An 18504-nucleotide genomic window follows, 5' to 3' on the forward strand; every position below is an offset into this window, starting at 1 on the left:
TTTGGGATCAGATAGACTTGAGTCAAGTCCTAGAGCTGCCACTTCTTAGCTGGTGCACTTAAAGTTATTTATCCTAAGTCTCATTTCCTCATCTTCAAATATGCTGAATTATACACTCTCAAAAATTATCATATGTATGCCTTTGCAAAGCTTCTCTCTGGATAAAGAACATCAAGTGGTTATGGCAGAATATTTAGAATTGGTACATACACATTCTTCCATCTTTGACAACCTTAATTTTGAGTGTAGAAGGGAAGGTACACACAGACTTGAATTCCACGAGAGAGAATGATACGTATGTGGGAACATGTAGGGAGGACTAAGTTGCATAATGAGTGTTTAGTGCCTAGCAAAGTATCTTTTGTACATAAGTCTCTTTCTCTTAACACAAAGATATAACAACAATAAAATGGGGAATGTGTATATAATATTTTTGATTCAAAAAAGTTCATGACTTAAGAACAGAAATGATAGCCTTAATTATTATCCAACTAATAAGTCCTTTAGAAGCCAGTCCATCCAGTAACTTTATTTTTGTTTCAGAGAATGGCACAGAAGTAGATTCTGCACCATTCCCTTTACCTAGAGTTCTAATGCCTAAACTAGGTTAGAAAACGGTTGCCAGGTAGAAACTAAGAGTCACTAATTAGTCCTGTAATCTTATTTAAACAAAAACTTTTTTTTTTTTAAAGGTTCTGGAGAAGTTGATAAAGAAAAAAATGAGTAGTTTTGAGGTACAGAAAAGCAAGACAATTTGTATTATATTTATTTGACATTCTTATACACAGAAACAGAATACTGTCACATTCCACAAATGATAAACTATTTTGCTGAATTCAGATATGACAGAAGAAAGGTGACAAAATGACCATGTCATTAAGGAATTTAAAAACTACTCTCTGATCCTTATGAAGTTAGCTGTAAAACAGTATACTTACTTCTCTGATTCAAAATCTCCCTGTTCTTCAAATTTTACAGTGTGCCTTATTAATCTCCATTGCTTAATGTCAGGTGTTGGATTCCAGAAAACCTCTGAATTATCAGTCTTTTTATCAGTAATAAAAACTTCACTATCCTATATTTAAAGAAATTCAAAATTAATGTAGAGAATTATACTTAGAAGGCAATTTTATAGTATAGTAATATGATGGTGAGAATTTCTTTTGGTTAATCCTCCAGTTAAAAACAAACGTAACTAGCACTTTTCCAAAAGCCCCATGTTTCTTATCATTTTTATAAAAACATTAAGATTGAATACATAATACTAGTTAATTAAAAAGAATTTGGTTGAATATCCAGTTTGTGAAATTTCACAAGTTTTACTTCATAAATTTCAAACATTACATGCAAAGCCTCAATAACCATCTTCAAACCGTCAAAGTACAGCATAGTATTTGTTGCAGCTACAACGAGATGCTGTTGGCTATCCATGGTTTCAATATACTCATACATACACACACACATCCCTCTGAAAGAGGCTTTCCTAGCATTAAAAATTTGAGGTCTATCTCTATCGAATAATCTTTCTATCTAAGACACGGTCTTACTCTCTTGTGTAGGCTGGAGTGCAGCGGTGCTATCTACCTTATTTATCTAATCTATTTTACCTATCCAATTTATCTACCTATCCATCCTTTCTCTCTCTCACTCTCATCTCTCTCTCTCATCTATATCTTATCTATCTGAGACAGGGTCTTGCTCTCTCACCCAGGCTGGAGTGCAGTAGCACAATAATGGCTCACTGCAGCTTTCACCTCCCAGGCTCAAGCCATCTTCCTGCCTTGGCTTCCTGAGTAGCTAGGACAGGCATGTGCCATCATGTCCATCTAATTTTTTTATTTTTATTTTTAGTAGAAAACAGGTCTCGTTATGTCACCCAGGCTGATCTCAAACTCCTGAGTTCATGCGATCCTCCTACCTCAGCTTCCCAAAGTGCTGGAATTATAGGTGTGAGTCACCCTACCCAGACAGAAATTTCGTTTTTTAAAAATGACTGCTGCTTTATCTTTTTTCCAGAAGACACTCAGATTTAAGGCAATTAAAAAAAAAAATTCAGAGTGTATGTGGCCACTTAGCGGAGTCCCTAAATACAGTTTCACTTTCTCATATTTCTCAACATTTTCTGCTTACTGTATGCAGAAAGGAGCATATACTCAGTGCTCGTAGTACGGTATATCCATGCAGTGCCATGATTCTTTTTATTCATTTAAGCATCTCTTAACAAAATTACATAAATATGAATTTAGGTTAGCACAGAAGTAAATAAAAACCATTGCTCTCATACACCACTATATCCTTTCCATGTTCCACTGAAAGGAATATAACTAATTGGAACTATGCCTCTTTCGTCTATGTGAGAGGCAGTAGAGTGCTATGCATAAAAGCACAGCCCTAGAGCCAGGGTTCCTGGGCTTTAATTCTTGTTCCACCACTTACTTTGAGCAAATTATGTGAACTCTCAGTGTCCTCTTCTATAAAATGGGGACAATAATAAACAATAATAAAATGGTCATGGCACCTATATACTCACCTCATAGGGTTATATGTTATAAATATTAAATCAGTTAATATGAGTAACATTCTTAAATAATGCAGTAAGTCATATATATAAGTGTTAGCTATTTCTACTGATTTTAAAGTTTTGGAAATAAAATATTACATAAAATTAATTATTGTTGATAACAGATCAACACCAAAATATCTGCTATTAAGCTGATGCTTATGTTAAATAGTGATGTTTTCAGCAATGGAATAAGTTTTAAATTTTAAATGTGATTGTTATTTTTTTTTCCCACAGAATAAAATCCTTTACAAAAATATGTACCCTCTCCCCTCCAGCTCACATACTCTTCCTCAAGGAGACCCTGCCACTCTCCCAATGAGAAGTGGGATCTATATTTCTTCTCCTTGAATTTGGGTGGTCTTACAATTCTCCAAATAATAGACGACAGTGGAAGTAAAATTCTTTACAATACAAAATACTTACCCAATGACCTTCCAAAGTAGCTAGGACTTCTTTTCCCAGTTTAAGTTTCCCTGATATTTGATTAACACAGTCACTACTCCCTAGGAATGGCTTTCAGATGAGAAAATGTTAAAACATTTTACTTATCACTTATATTTACATATGATGTAAAACCAAAACAAACAAAAAAAAAAACAACAAAAATTACTTGCATAGTTACAGTGCTCTTGAATGCACAAGCAGTAAAAAACACTGACTCAAATTTCAGTTAGAAATGTTTAATAAGAAATCTGAATTGCTGCTATGAAAAAATAGGATAAAACAAGCAGACTATGTTAAATGAAAATAAACATATGAAGAAAGATCACACTGATATAACTGACTTATGTTCCATGTATGCTCAAATCCTGTGTCCTCACCTAACTGTCAAGACTGTGCCCTATCAATGTGACATTATCTTAAGCAATAACAACTCAGTAAACCTAAGGGAATTAACGATCCATTGAAATAAATAACACCCCTTCCGTAAAAAATAAACAAAAGTAAAATACATAGCTAAAAAAAGCCTACAAAAAATAAAATTAGAAGGAATATATTTTGAGTTACTATAATGCCTTACTAACGTCTCTCCTTAGAGACAAAATTTTGATGCTCCAATGTAATACTTAAAGGCATCATATATACTTAAGAACTCATTCATCATGATCTTCAAACATTATCATCACCATACAAGCAAAATTTTGCCAAGGTGAAAGAAAAATAAAAAAAAGACATTGCATCAAATAATACTTAAGAGGTCTTTCTCATTAGAGCAAAACTGCTTATCAGCTGGATATCAACACAGCAGCAATTTAGTAATATTACATAGTTCACAGAAATATTTTTATCTGAACATAATATACTATTGTTCAAGAACAATTAATTCACAATAAGTTCTCAAATTTCCCTTTCATTTTGAGGCAGACAAAAATTTCCAAAGATGGCCTTCACAATATGTACCCTCTCCCCTCCAGCTCACATACTCTTCCTCAAGGAGACCTTGCCACTCTCCCAATGAGAAGTGGGGTCTATATTTCTTCTGCTTGAATTTGGGTGGTCTTATAATTCTCCAAATAATAGACGACAGTGGAAGTGATATAATTTGGCTTCTCAGACTAGGTCATGGAAAGCAAATGCAGCGTCTGCCTTGCTCATCGGGGCACCTGCACTTTGAAACCCTCAAATGCCAAGTAAGAAGTCTACTTTGAGGCTGTCATGCTGTCAGGAAACCAAGTCACATGGAAAGGCCGTGTATACAGGTGCTCAGATTAGCAGTCCTAGTCCTTCGGTCACCCTAGACCAGGTATCAGATATGTAGTGATAAGCCTTCAGCTGATTACAGTCCCTAACTATTGAGTCACCCATGGTCTACAAAGTCTTTCTGAGACCCCAGACATTATGAAGCAGAGATAAGCTATCCCCAATATGCCCTGTCCAAATTTTTGACTCACAGAACTCACGAGGAACAGCACAGTTATTAAGTCTGTTGAGTTTTAGAGTAATTTATTACATAGAAATAGTGACTAATACAACTGTGCCTTAGTTTACACAGCTAGACTGCAAGATGACACATATCTTCTGGTATTTGGTAAAAACAATCCTTTATTAAGAAATTTGTCTAATCACTTCTTAAATCTCATCTTCTATATAATACCCACAGTTTTATTAATTAAGATGAAAAACAAAAACGTCTTTGTGTTAATTTGAATTTTCCAAGGCTGCCATCTTAGGCTATCCGAAGATACTCACCCAGCTTTTTCCTTATCCCTTAGATGCACTTATCTTTGACCTGATGTAAATTGTTTTCTTACATTTAGTCCTTAATTAGGAAATACATGGTGCCCGTTATTCAATATTTATTGTATGGCTCTCCTTCTAGTTAGGTGATACCTACTATTATTTCTACTAACCTTTAGTTTAAATTCAAGTATTGCACTGTATCCAGTTTTTTGACATGTAATATTGACTGTTCCACCAAGCTCCAGTGTCATTGTACCATAAAGAATTCCTAAAGGAAAAAGATTTGACAAAATATTTATATGTATATGGCTCACAATAAACAGTTTAGTAATCTAATCACCTTTTAGGAGGAACGTAATTCAAAATCACTCTGTCCCACTCAAATGAAAAGCTATAATACAGATATAAAGATGGTTCTGTGGGACATAAATAGATAACAGCTGATTCACATTATGTGCAGATTCCATATCTGTAAATTCACCTACTCAGTAAAGTATCCATACCCAGAGTGCTTCTGTAGTCATTTGGAGACATGTGCAGAGTAGTGAAAAATTTGAGTCACCTGATGCACACATTCTGAGCTGAGGTTGAGCAAGGCAAACACTCTTCCTTGTTTCAGCTTCCACATTGTTAAAAAAAAAAAAAAAAGTGTCCTTTTTGCAGTGTATTTACTACCATGTTTTCACATTTTTGTGCTTTTCATTGGTGGTTTTGCTGTTTAAAGTGGACCCACATGTAGTGTTGCAGTGCTGCCTAGTGTTCCTAAGTGCAAGAAAGCTATAATGTATCTTATAGGGAAAATGTGTGTTAAAAGCTACGTGTAGGTTTCAGGTTCTGTTGGCTGTTAGTTCAAGGTTAATGAATCAATAATATGTAATTAATGTTATAATGACATCAGGTTTCTTTAAATAGAAGCACACATAAAACAAGGTTATGTACTGATTGATTGGTTGATGTAAATGTTAGGACAAGAGGCTCACAGGAATCCAATCTCATACTCCCCCCAGGAGCAATGGCTCAGTATTTGCTAACTCAGTGGTGACTTTATATAACCACTGCAAATAACAAGAATCAAATGCATAAGCAAAGCAAACAAAAAAACTACAGAGTAAGTTCTGTGGTTAAAAGCTGGGGAAACTCTAGGTTTAATAAAGCTAAACAGGTTGTGTATCTGCTGTTGGTCTAAGATGTTAAGACAGCCTTTAACATGCAACGTACAATATTATCTTTTGAGAGGGGAACAGACTATGTAACGTTTCTCATACTTATTTGGCTATGGTACTCTTATTTTACAAAACAATTTGTGAGGCTAGTGACTTGGGGGAACATACCTTAGAAAACATACAGGGTGAAACAGCTTATAAAAATCATTTCATGTGCTCATTCACAAGTGGTTATAACTTCTTTTCTTTTTCCATGCATTGCTATAAAAAATTTTCCCTATTGTTAGCTAAGTATGGGCATGGATGTCTACATGGAATATAATTTTATTTTTTCTAAATGATAGAAAATTTAAATATATTTGTTCTTATCAATTCATAATTAAAGATATTTCACTCCATGCTTACCTCAAGCTCTAAGAATAATCTAGACTGAGGCCATAAGTTAGCCTCTTTCGTACATGCTGGGTTGGCCTTCAATAAGATTCAACCCTCCCAGGTTTCTCAACTGTGAAATAAGGCCATATCAAATAATTCCTTTTAAATTATACTTTAAGTTCTGGGATACATATGCAGAACATGCAGCTTCGTTACATAGGTATACATGTGTCATGGTGGTTTGCTGCACCTATCAACCCATCATCTACATTAGGTATTTCTCCTAATGCTATCCCTCCCCTTGCCCCCCACCTCCTGACAGGTCCCGGTGTATGATGTTCCCCTCCCTGTGCCCATGTGTTCTCACTGTTCAACTCCCACTTATGAGTGAGATCATGTGGTGGTTGATTTTCTGTTTCTGCGTTAGTTTGCGGAGAATGATGGTTTCCAGCTTCATCCATGACCCTGCAAAGGACATAAACTCATCCTTTTTTATGGCTGCAAACTATTCTATGGTATGTATGTGTTGTCACATTTTCTTTATCCAGTTTATCACTGATGGGCATTTGGGTTGGTTCTAAGTCTTTGCTACTGTGAACAGTGCTGCAATAAACATACACGTGCATGTGTCTTTATAGTAGCACGATTTATAATCGTTTGGTATATACCCAGTAATAGGATTGCTGGGTCAAATGGTATTTCTAACTCTAGATCCTTGAGGGATTGCCACACTGTCTTCCACAATGGTTGAACTAATTTACACTCCCACCAACAGTGTAAAAGTGTTCCTATTTCTCCACATCCTCTCCAACATCTGTTATTTCCTGATGTTTTAATGATCACCATTCTAACTGGCATGATATGGTATCTCATTGTGGTTTGATTTGCGTTTCTCTAATGACCAGTGATAATGAGCTTTTTTTGAAAAGTGTCTGTTCATATCCTTTGCCCACTTTTCATACTGAATAATTTCTATGTTTTCATGAATCAGTTCCCAAAATAGAGGATAATTACCAAAAAAGTTATTTTTAAGATTTTAAGAAACCGGTTGGAAGGGAGGATACACATCATGACCACACTAAACTGACGCAAAACAGTTGAAAGTTCAGAATGCAGAGGTAAACAACCTGGGTTCAGATCCTGACTTGCTGCATTTTAGCTGTGTGATCTCAGGCGTATTAAGCCTCTTTGTGCTTCATTTTTCCTCTTCTATAAAAAGGGAATAATAATATTTCTATTTTATAGGAGCTGCTGAAATGATTAAATAAATGCATTGAATAGTTGGGTGCCTAGCATGTTGTAATGTTGTAGATGACAATTATTATGTAACACCCTTATCTATATTTTAAATAATGGGTCAAAAAGCATAACACATTAAGAAATTGCCGAAAGAGGGTGAGAAAAATCTTTTAAAAACTTGGTACATTAAAAAATAGTAAATTAAAATTTTTAAAAAGCATGGTGGTGCAAAAAAATGAAAATCATCTTTACAGATTCTGAAATAACAGACAGTTTTGTCAAATTTGAAAACTTGCACATCAGGTAAGTGCAAAGAAATTTCATTATGGTAAGTCAGTCTCTTCTGACTAAAGTATACATCACAAAAAGGTCCATTACAGGTGAATTAATTCACCACAGAAATATTCAGCAAATGATAGCAATAATCTTAAATATCTGTAAACCAAGGATGCTTTCAAACAAAATGTAAGTCTGACTCCATCAATCAGAAAGCACAACAAATCACAGCTACATACATTTACTTAAAAGGAAAGCTTAATATCTAACTCAAGTATAGAAAATATTTACCTTTACAATGAGCATATGGCATTGTCATTACATAATCTTCACCTCTATTCAAGAAAGTTAACCGTGCTTCTCCCTCTAATATTGCAGATAATGAGTTTCCTGAAATAAAATGTTGTTTATTAAATTTCACAAAACATATTCAACCAACTCAAAACAAACAAAATATATTTAGAACACCTACCAGACATCTACAGTGGAAAGTCTTAAAAATGTCTCAATCTCGGCCGGGCGCGGTGGCTCAAGCCTGTAATCCCAGCACTTTGGGAGGCCGAGACGGGCGGATCACGAGGTCAGGGATCAAGACCATCCTGGCTAACACGGTGAAACCCCGTCTCTACTAAAAAATACAAAACACTAGCCAAGTGAGGTGGCAGGCACCTGTAGTACCAGCTACTCGAGAGGCTGAGGCAGGAGAATGGCGTAAACCCGGGAGGCGGAGCTTGCAGTGAGCTGAGATTCGGCCACTGCACTCCAGCCTGGGCGACAGAGCGAGAGACTGTCTCAAAAAAAAAAAAAAAAAAAAAAAAAAAAGTCTCAATCTCAATGTGCCCAAACATGTATTCATTACCTTATATCCAAAACATATTTCATCCTTATTCTCATTTTTACATAATGACTACTTTTAAAAGATACAGTTATGTGCTTTTTTATAATTAAAAAAAATTTTTTTTTGAGATGGAGTGTCTCACTCTGTTGCCCAGGCTGGAGTGCAGTGGAGTGATCTGAACTCACTGCAATCTCCACCTCCAGGGTTCAGCAATTCTCCTGTCTTAGCCTCCTGGGTGGCTGTGATTACAGGCGTGTACCACCACACCCAGCTAATTTTTATATTTGCAGTAGAGACAGGGTTTCCCCATGTTGGCCAGGCTAGTTTTAACTCCTGACCTTGGGTGATCTGCCCACCTCGGCCTCCCAAAGTGCTGGGATTACAGGCATGAGGCACTGCACCCGGCCTATTTTATGAGAGTTATAAGAAAATCAGAAAACATGGAGAATACTTAATATTAATAAAACACTGTTTCACTGTATAGCCTAATTTTCTTTTTTGAATAAAACCATTATTTTTTAGCTATAAGTCACATTCCTTTACACATCTCAAGCTATTTAAATGCTTATAATTGATATAATAATCCTATAGACAATTTAGAAAAATAAAAAATATAAAGCACCAAAATATAGTCAACAATAAAATACTATGGTAATTTCTTCTAAGTTTTCTCCTGTATGCATTTTCTCTCCTTCTGTTCTCAGTTTTACTTAAGTATAAATTTACATACAGTAACTAACCCATTTTAAGTGTGAAATTCGAGTTTTGGAAATTGCAGAGTCATATAATCACCACCACAATCAAGATATAGAACTTCCCATTATCCCCAAAAAGTTCCTCTTTGCCCCTGAGCAGTCAATCCTTTCCCTCAGCCCCAGGAAACCACTGGTCCATTTTAAATTACTGGCTTTACCTATTCTAGAATTCTGTACAGATGGCATTATAGAAGATGTAGCTTGCTGTGTTTTACTTCCTTCAATTAGCACAGTGTCTTTCAGGTTCACCACATTGTTGTATAAGAATTCTATTCCTTTTTATTGTTAGTTAGCATTCTGTAGTTGTGACATTTCCTTACTAGTTGAGGTCCTTAAGTTGTGCTTAGTCCTGGATTATTATGAATAATGTTGTGTATACTTAAGAATATTTATGTACAAGTCTTTATGTAGCCATCTATTTTCATTTTTCATGGGTAAATACCTAGGAGTGGAATTTCTGAGTTTACGGTAGATGCACGTTTAACTCTGGACAATCATTTCTCCCACGTGAAAAAACATTTGACCATGTGTACCGGTCTACATCTGAACTCTATTCCATCCCATTAATTTATATATCTACCATTATGTCAATTCCACACTGTAATGATTACCTTAGCTTTATACTAAAATTAGGCAGTGAAAGACTTATCTTGTTCTTTTTCAAAATTGTTTGGCTGTTTTGGGTCCTTGACTTTTCAATGTAATTTTAGAGTCAACTTGCCAATATCTTCAAAAAAGCCTGCCAAGATTATGATTAGGACTGCATTGAGTCTATGGCTCAATTAAGGGAGCTCTATTATCTTAACAATATTAAATATCTCAATATATAAACATAGTCTATCTATCCATTTATTTGGATCTTCTTTAATTTTCCTCAGTGATGTTTTAGTCTTCAATCTACAGGACTTACATCTTTTATTAAATTTATTTTTAAATATATTATTTGGATGCTATTATAATTGGAGTTGTTTTTAAATTTCATTCTGAGCCAGGCATGGTGATGTGTGCCTGTAATCCCAGCTACTCAGGAGGCTGAGATAAGAGGATCCCTCATAGTAAGACACTGTCTCAAAAAAAAAAATATATATATATATATACTTCTGCAAGTATTCATTTCTAGTATATAGAAATACGACTGATTTTTCTACTCTGACCATGCATCTTGAGACCTTACTAAATTCACTTATTAGTTACATGAGCTTTTTTTGTATATTCTTGAAGATTTTCTATATAATCTGGTATATAAATGGCTTATCTTCTTCCTTTCAATCTGTATGCTATTTTTCCCTTTAATTTGCCTACTGCATTGGCTAGGACCTCTAATACAATTTTGTACAGAAGCAATGAGAGTAAACATCCTTGCCTTGTTCTTGATCTTAGGTAGAAATTATTCAGTTTTCACCTTAAAAGTATGAAGTTGGCTATGTATTTTTCATAGATGCCTTTAATCTAGTCCTAGTTTCTTGAGGACTAAGAAATAAATAGGTGTTGAATTCTGTCAAATAATTTTTCCGTATCTATTGAAATCATACTTTTCTTCTCTGTTATTCTATTAATATGGTAAATTACATTTTTATCAGATGATAAACCAACCTTGTATTCCAGAGACAAAATCCATTTCATCATGATATATTATTCTTTTAATATATTGATGATGATACTTTTATTTATATGTATATGTCCATATATTATTCTTCCTATATGTTGATTTGTTACTACTTAAGAATTTTTGCATGTATGTTCATAAAGGATACTAGATCTGTAGTTTATTTTCTCGTAATCACTGGTTTGGGGATCAGGATAATCCTGGCCTCATAAAATGATCTGAGGACTGTTTTTTCTATTTTCTGCCAAAAATTGTGTAGAACTGTTATTTCTGCTTCAAATCTTTAGAAGAATTCAAGACATCTGGGCCTGGAGTATAACCTTGAAGAAAGATTTTAAATTACTAAATCAATTTATCTGATATAAGAGTATTACAATTTTACACCACTTCTTGGGTCAGCCGTGGTAATTCGTATCTCTTAAGAAAATTTGTCCATTTCAAATTTCTGTCTCTTTTAATTCTGTTTTTGCATCATATTGAAGTTCTGTGCTTAGGTACATAGGCATTTATGGTTATTATGTTATCCTGCAGAATTGAACCTTTTTATTTCATTATGAAATGTTCTTTATCTCTATTAACACGTTTTTGTCTTGAAATCTATTTTATTAATATACTCACTCAACTCTACTTGTACTTAATACTTGCATGGTTTAGCTTTTAACTTTTACTTTCCATTTACTTTCTTTTTTTTTTTTTTTTTTCCTTTCTTGAGACACAGTCTTGCTCTTGTTGCCCAGGCTGGAGTGCAGTGATATGATCTCAGTTCATTGCACCCTCTGCCTCCCAGGTTCAAGTGATTCTCCTGCCTCAGCACTCCGAGTAGCTGGGATTACAGGTGTATACCACCATGGCCAGCTCATTTTTGTATTTTTAGTAGAGACAGGGTACATTTTGGCCTGGCTAGTATGGAACTCCTAACCTCAGGTGATTCACCCACCTTGGTCTCTCAAAGTGCTGGTATTACAGGACTGAGCCACCATGCTTGGCCTACTTTTCACTTACTTTCAACCTATTTGTGTGTCTACATTTAAGGTATGTTGGTCCTTGCTGTTTTAGCTAATCTGATAATCATTGTCTTTAAATGAGATTATTTGGGCCACTAAGACTGATACAATCATATTATTGGGTCTATCATATTATTTTGGTCTATCATTTTGCTATGTGTTTTCTATCTGTCCCCTCTGATTTTTGTTCCTTCATTGGGCTTTCCTATTTCTTTTACACATTATTTAAATTATTGTTTAAAATTTTCAAATAATTTCATTTTAATTTTCTTACTGATTTTTTGCCTATACTTTTTGGTGGTGATTTTTCTTCGTGTGTGTGTGTTTGCTCTAGTGTAGGGCTTCTCAATGGTAGCATTCCTGACATTTAGGGGACCGGATAATTATTTGTTGTAGGGAGTTATCCTGTGCATTGTAGGATGTTTAGCAGCATTTCTGGCATCTACCTACTGGATCTCCCAACTGTGAGAACCCAAAATGTCTTCAGACATTGTCAAATGTCTCCTGAGGAGAACCACTGCTTTAGGGATTACAATATTTATCTTCAAAATGTCACAGTTGGCTGGGTGCAGTGGCTCATGCTTGTAATCCCAGCACTTTGGGAGGCTGAGGCGGGTGGATCACTTGAGGTCAGGAGTTCAAGACCAGCCTGACCAACATGGTGAAACCCCATCTCTACTAAAATAACAAAAATTTGCTGGCTGTGGCGGTGGGCACCTGTAATCCTAGGTACTTGGGAGGCTGAGATAGGAGAATTGCTTGAACCCGGGAGGCGGAGGTTGCAGTGAGTCGAGATTATGCCATTGTACTCACTTACAGTTAATCTTTTACCACTTTATATAGAATAGAAAATTTTACTACTTCTAGGTCCATTCTCTTCCAGGCTTATGTACTATAGCTACATGTGTTAAAGTTGCATATGTTATAAAACTCACAAGATAATGCTGACATTTCTGTTTTGAACAGTTACATGTATTAAAAGGAAAAACTAAGAAAAAATGCCTTTTGAATTTACCTATAGGTTAACCAATTCTGACAATCTTAAATTCAATCTAGATTTAATAGATTCTTTCAAATTATAAAGGAACAGAGAGCTCTGATGTATATAAATTGTACCATAACACAGAAAAAAGGCCCACTGATGAAGTAATCCCAGAAAGTGAGCTATGCACCTCATACTCCATAAAAATTTCTATAAGGGTAGAACACACACTCAGAAAAGCCATTTATACTACAGTCAGGGTAGAAGAATGGAGGGATGAAAGGTGAAGTAGGCAAGAAATATATCAAATATAAAATATATATAAACTTAAGAAAAAAAAAAAACAAGCAATCACCATCTTAAACAAAACAAGGTTTAAAAAAAGAAAAAAAAAAAAAAAAAAACCCAAAACCAAACAAAAACAAACATCAAGGGAAATAAAAGATACCTTGAAGAAATATAACAACACACACCAGGTTCCTGATCAAAAACTACTCTTAGATATCCCTGTGGTAGACTTAACTATGGCTCACCACATGCTCAGGTAACCAAACCTTGGATTTCTGTTTACATACTTTATTTTTCCTTTTTTATCATAATAATTTTTTTCACTCAGGTTTAAAATTCTTTGGTTGAAATTTAATTGTTCTTCATTTAAACATTTTAAAAAACTATATAAAAGCATTTTAAGGTTATATATGTTTTACTGGTATATAGCTTTGGAAATCATTTGTTTGAACTGTCAAGTTTTTGTATAAAAGTTTCCTACTATAACCTCTTCTCTATTTTCCCTTGTACTTGCAAACAGTTTTTTTTTGGTACGTTATTTAGTTCAAAGTTAAATATATTTACCGATTGACCCTGGGCCAGTTCTCCTAAACATACTTGAATTCTTGCTCTCTGTTCAAAGACTATAATAGAATGACTGATCCCTTAGATACACTGAGATGAAACACAAAAAACTGGTCAGACTAAAGGCAAAAGAAATACTTTATGCACTAAAGGGCTATAATGGGCAATCATTCTGTCTTTTCATAAGTGATGCTTGTGATATATTTACATATATGTGATGAATACATAAGCCACACCTTTATGAGTGGGAAGAAAAAAGCCATTATTCAAGGAAAGATGATACTTAAAATGACAAACTCCATGTTGCAAATAGCCCATGACGCTGACTAAATAAAAGCTCACCAGAAAATAATACCTCCCAGGAATGGGTGCAAGTTGGGACAGGGGGAAACTCACCATAAAACTTGGACTTAGCCAGGATACTACCACTAAGACAAAATCCATCTTTTCGATTACTAACATAAAAGGCAGATATTGGTGGATGATGGGACACCTGTTAAACACAAGAAAAAACATGCATATATAAAATATAAAAACATGTTTATATAAAGTATAAAAAGATAAGCATATTATTGTGTCATTATCAAAAGTTCAAGCCTTATAATGAGTAAGAAAAAACATTTAATAAGCAGTAAAATTAAATATTGATGGTTATAGTAACCAGCCTCCTGTCTCCTAGTGAGACCCACACTCCTGGTATTCACATAGGCCCCTCTTATATTGTACTGAAATTGGTTTGTGTGGAAGTGACACTACGTAATTTCTGAAATTAGGTTACAAAGCACTTTCCATGTTGGGGGCTGTCTCTCTGCTGATCTCTCAATCATTAGTTCTGAAAAGCCAGCTTTGAGATTGTGAAAAACCCTACAGAGAGGCCTATGTGATGAGGAACTGAGTTCTTCTGTCAACAGCCATGTGATGAACCTGGACATGAATCTTCCTATCCAGTCAAGCCTGTAGATGACTGCAAAGCTGGCTGACAGTTTGACTGCAAGCTCATTAGAAATCCTGAGCCGGAACCACCCAGCTAAGCAGATCTCGGATTCCTGAACCTCATCATATGAGATAATAAATACTGCTTTAACCCATTCAGTTTTGGCAGTAATTTTTTAGACAGCAATGGATAACTAATATAGTGATTGGTCTTCATATGGATTACTGAATGACTATAGGAAACAAAAATAAAAAACATGTTATTTAATAATCTAATGCCTTCAACAATATATTTACTTCTTATGTTCTCTTTACATGAGACAAACTAAAATCACCACCTCAAGCTTCTTAATTTCATGAAGAATTAAATCATTGACTTTTAAAAAATGTAATATAGATGAGTGGTTTTGACTTGAGGGGGTTATCAAAACCTCTAGGAGAAGGTTTTCCAAAGAACACATGGTCTTCTCATTCTCCTTACACTCAAAGTGAGGATTACCATAATAAGGAGCCACTGTTATTGAAAGAGAATGTCATATGCCTCAAGTTTATGCAGACAGAAGACTGAAAATCATGATTATGGATGTATATGAGTTCAAATTAATGAAAGTTTAAAAACTAAAATATTTTCTGTCTGTCTACAACAAAAAGAGAGGTATCACAGTGGAGAAGAGGGAATTAAAGAAGCTAACAATTCAATTAGGAAAATAAATATTCTGTAAAAAGGTAAACAATACAAATGTTAAAATAATAGCTTAATGGATAATCACAAAAACAATACAGAAGTTTGAGAAGGGAAAAATCACTGGGAGCTGCAGTCATTTGGATCATGAAGGATAAGCGAGTCAGGGTTTGTTTTGATAAAGAATAGCTAAGAAGAAATACTGGAGTGGGAGAATTAAATTTAAAAATGAGGCAAGAAACTGTGAGATCAGGTTACCTAGTCATGAACTGCACAGGTTTGACTACTGTGGAGAACTAGAAAGGTATTAATTTGAGATAAATTTGGAAAAGATACAGAGGACTTTGAATGCCAGACAAATGAATGCCACACCACTGAATAATTCTGAGCATGATCAGAAGTTGTTTTGGAAATATGAGTTCGGCCAAAAAAAAAAAAAAAAAAAATTAAAAAAAGGGCAGGGGGTATAGCAAAGGAAAAACACATATTTATTTTTGGTCAAAGGATTCCATGACTGTAATAATAATACCTATGAATATGACATTTAGCAGTATTTAATACTAAAAGGTTAAATGTTTACCAAATATGCACAAATAAGAAAGGCTAAATAATAGTGAGTTTACTGAGTAAATATTTTCTATAAAAATATTCCAGTAACTTCCAGATAAGTTTTGTTTCCATACATGCATTTCTAATACCTGTTCAGCAATATAAAAAGTTTTGCTGTTTGTTCTGGGATGAATCCATAAACAACGAAAAGTCTCGCCAAGTATAGGATTATAAGGTTTCTTCAGTCCCTGGTTTAAAAAAAAAATGCAATTTCAAATTACAAATACAAAGGATTCAAAATAGCTTAAACTAGTCAAAATGGGTTTAACTGTACCATCTGGGAACCATCCTTATAAAATTTCAAAGTAAATAAAATTTACATTAAATAAAATTAAACGACTTCAATCATAATACAGGTCTAAATGATCAGGTATTTTGCAATTTTGCTAAGTCAAAGAAGCCCAGTAATGTAATTGTTAACAATCTACAGATTACATAAAATATAAAGCACTCATAAAACACTAAAGACAATAAAATACAAACAAACATTACCTTTGGCTTTTTATAGAATCCTGACAAATACCATTTCACTACTTTCTTCAAACGGAAATAAGGATTTTCTTCAAGAGCAGCCCTAAAACACAAAATGGTAAACAAAAATTTTACAAAATAAATCACAAATTCTCTCTCACATTTATTAACTAATAGCTGAGTATGAAATATGATTGGAAAACATAATTCTTACTTTAAATGGATGACAAAACAACCATGTAATCAATTTTCAACCATGTAAATCCATTTCTGTTTTTCTTAACCTGGTCACATTTTCCCATTCTTTGGTACACTGCCTTAGTCTTTGCTAAAGTAGTTTTTGGAAACTCTCCAAACCAAGGTTTCTGAATTGGGATTCTGCAGAACCTGAGATGTTGTTAGTGGCTCTGTGAAAATTGTGATTGAAAAAAATAAAAATGGATTTTGGATTCATGCACTATGTAATTTCTAGCATTTGCAATGATAGGCAGTGGCCAAGCAGCCTCATTAACAATTCTGATAGAAGTCTTCAGCCTCATATGTCAGTGAAAGACCAATGTTTACTTGGTTGAGTCCATTCTCAGTTGTTGATGTTAGAGTAGATCAATGGTAACTGGTGGGTGCTGTAGTACATGGAGGGGAGGACATACGTTGACGTTAACCTCTTTTGTGCAAAGTACTTATCTAAATACAGGATTTTATGGGTATGCAGTCCTTAGTACAAAACACAGAAGTTTCAAATTACAAATATGAAGCAGAGTCAAAATAATTAAATCAATACAGAAGGTTTTAACCTATTTTTATTCTTCAACTTGCTCTTGTGTACTATCAACTGATTTTCCAGAATAAAAACTCAACCAGAATAATGGATAATCAAAGACTAATTTTCATTTTAAAGAAGTTTGTAGGAGCCATGACTCAGCTGCCCCCCATACAATTCTGTTGTTGTGCAATCATTGCAAAAACCTGATTGTGTATGTCTGAAGTAAATTTTACTGAGAAGTTGTTTTTGTTATTGTTGTTTTCTGTTTGTAATGTCTTTACTATACCCTTATTTACAAAAAGGCATTTATGTTTCACAAGCATGTCTGACATCCAACGTGGTGATTTTTTTTAAAATGAGATGTGAGACAGAAGAGCACAGACCTAGGCTTACTGACAATTGTGCTAAGTTGAAAGCTTGTGTTTTTCTGGAGTAGCAACCCTCTGATTGCTCTCTGTCCATCTTGGCTTAAATTCCCTTACTATGCAATTTTATTTTAAAATTAAATATATATAGTTCAAAAGTCAAAGCAATATAAAGAGGTACACATGTCTTGTTACTGCCCCATCTCTCCACACTGTTCCTACTTACCTTCGATAGGTAACTTTTAAAAAAAGTTTCCTTCTAAGTTTTTTTTAGGCATAAACAAGCATATATAAATAAACAGTCCTGTTTTTCTTCAAAAAGGTTTGCAAACTATACATACTCTTCTGTACACCTTGCTTTTTTCACACACAATTCTAGAGGTCCCTCCAGATCAGTTTATGGAATTCTTCCTTATATGGGTGGATGTGTCACACATTATTTAATCAGTACACTGTGCTGGACACTGGAGTTATATCTAATGTTTTATTATTACAAACATTGCTGCAACGATCTTGTGTATATGCCATTCTGTATATGTGGCATTATATCTGTAAGAGTTATTCCCAGAAGTGAGATTAGTGTATCAAATGATGAATGCATCTATACTTTTGGTAAATACTGCCAGATTACCTTCAGGGTGCTGTGCTAGTCTGCACTGCACGTGGTGGTGCATGATCGTCCCTGGTTGCCAACACAACCTTGGCAACAGTGTGTAATGCCAGAAAAGTACAATCTTTCTATTTGGGACAGGGGGCATCTCTCAAGATCTTGTGATTCACAGGAATTTGCCTTATATTCTGAGAGAAATGAAATTCCAGACAGATAAAAGTGCAGAAGATATTAGAA

At 34.5% G+C, this 18504-nt stretch overlaps 1 protein-coding gene across 4 annotated transcripts in view; it reads right to left on the reverse strand.

The window, feature by feature from the left end:
* Nucleotides 1-18504, reverse strand: part of OSBPL8 (oxysterol binding protein like 8) — a 226656-nt gene that overhangs the window by 17656 nt on the left and 190496 nt on the right. For all 4 annotated transcript variants that reach the window (XM_023217461.2, XM_023217626.3, XM_023217562.3 and 1 more), the window contains 7 exons: nt 16551-16632; nt 16148-16246; nt 14231-14327; nt 8089-8187; nt 4915-5012; nt 2987-3076; nt 939-1075 (listed from right to left, as the gene is read on the reverse strand). In XM_023217461.2, the coding sequence (XP_023073229.1) occupies nt 939-1075; nt 2987-3076; nt 4915-5012; nt 8089-8187; nt 14231-14327; nt 16148-16246; nt 16551-16632 (702 nt within the window). The remainder of the gene's footprint in view (nt 1-938; nt 1076-2986; nt 3077-4914; nt 5013-8088; nt 8188-14230; nt 14328-16147; nt 16247-16550; nt 16633-18504) is intronic.

The sequence above is a fragment of the Piliocolobus tephrosceles genome, chromosome 10, assembly GCF_002776525.5.
Source record: "Piliocolobus tephrosceles isolate RC106 chromosome 10, ASM277652v3, whole genome shotgun sequence".
NCBI lineage: Eukaryota > Metazoa > Chordata > Mammalia > Primates > Cercopithecidae > Piliocolobus > Piliocolobus tephrosceles.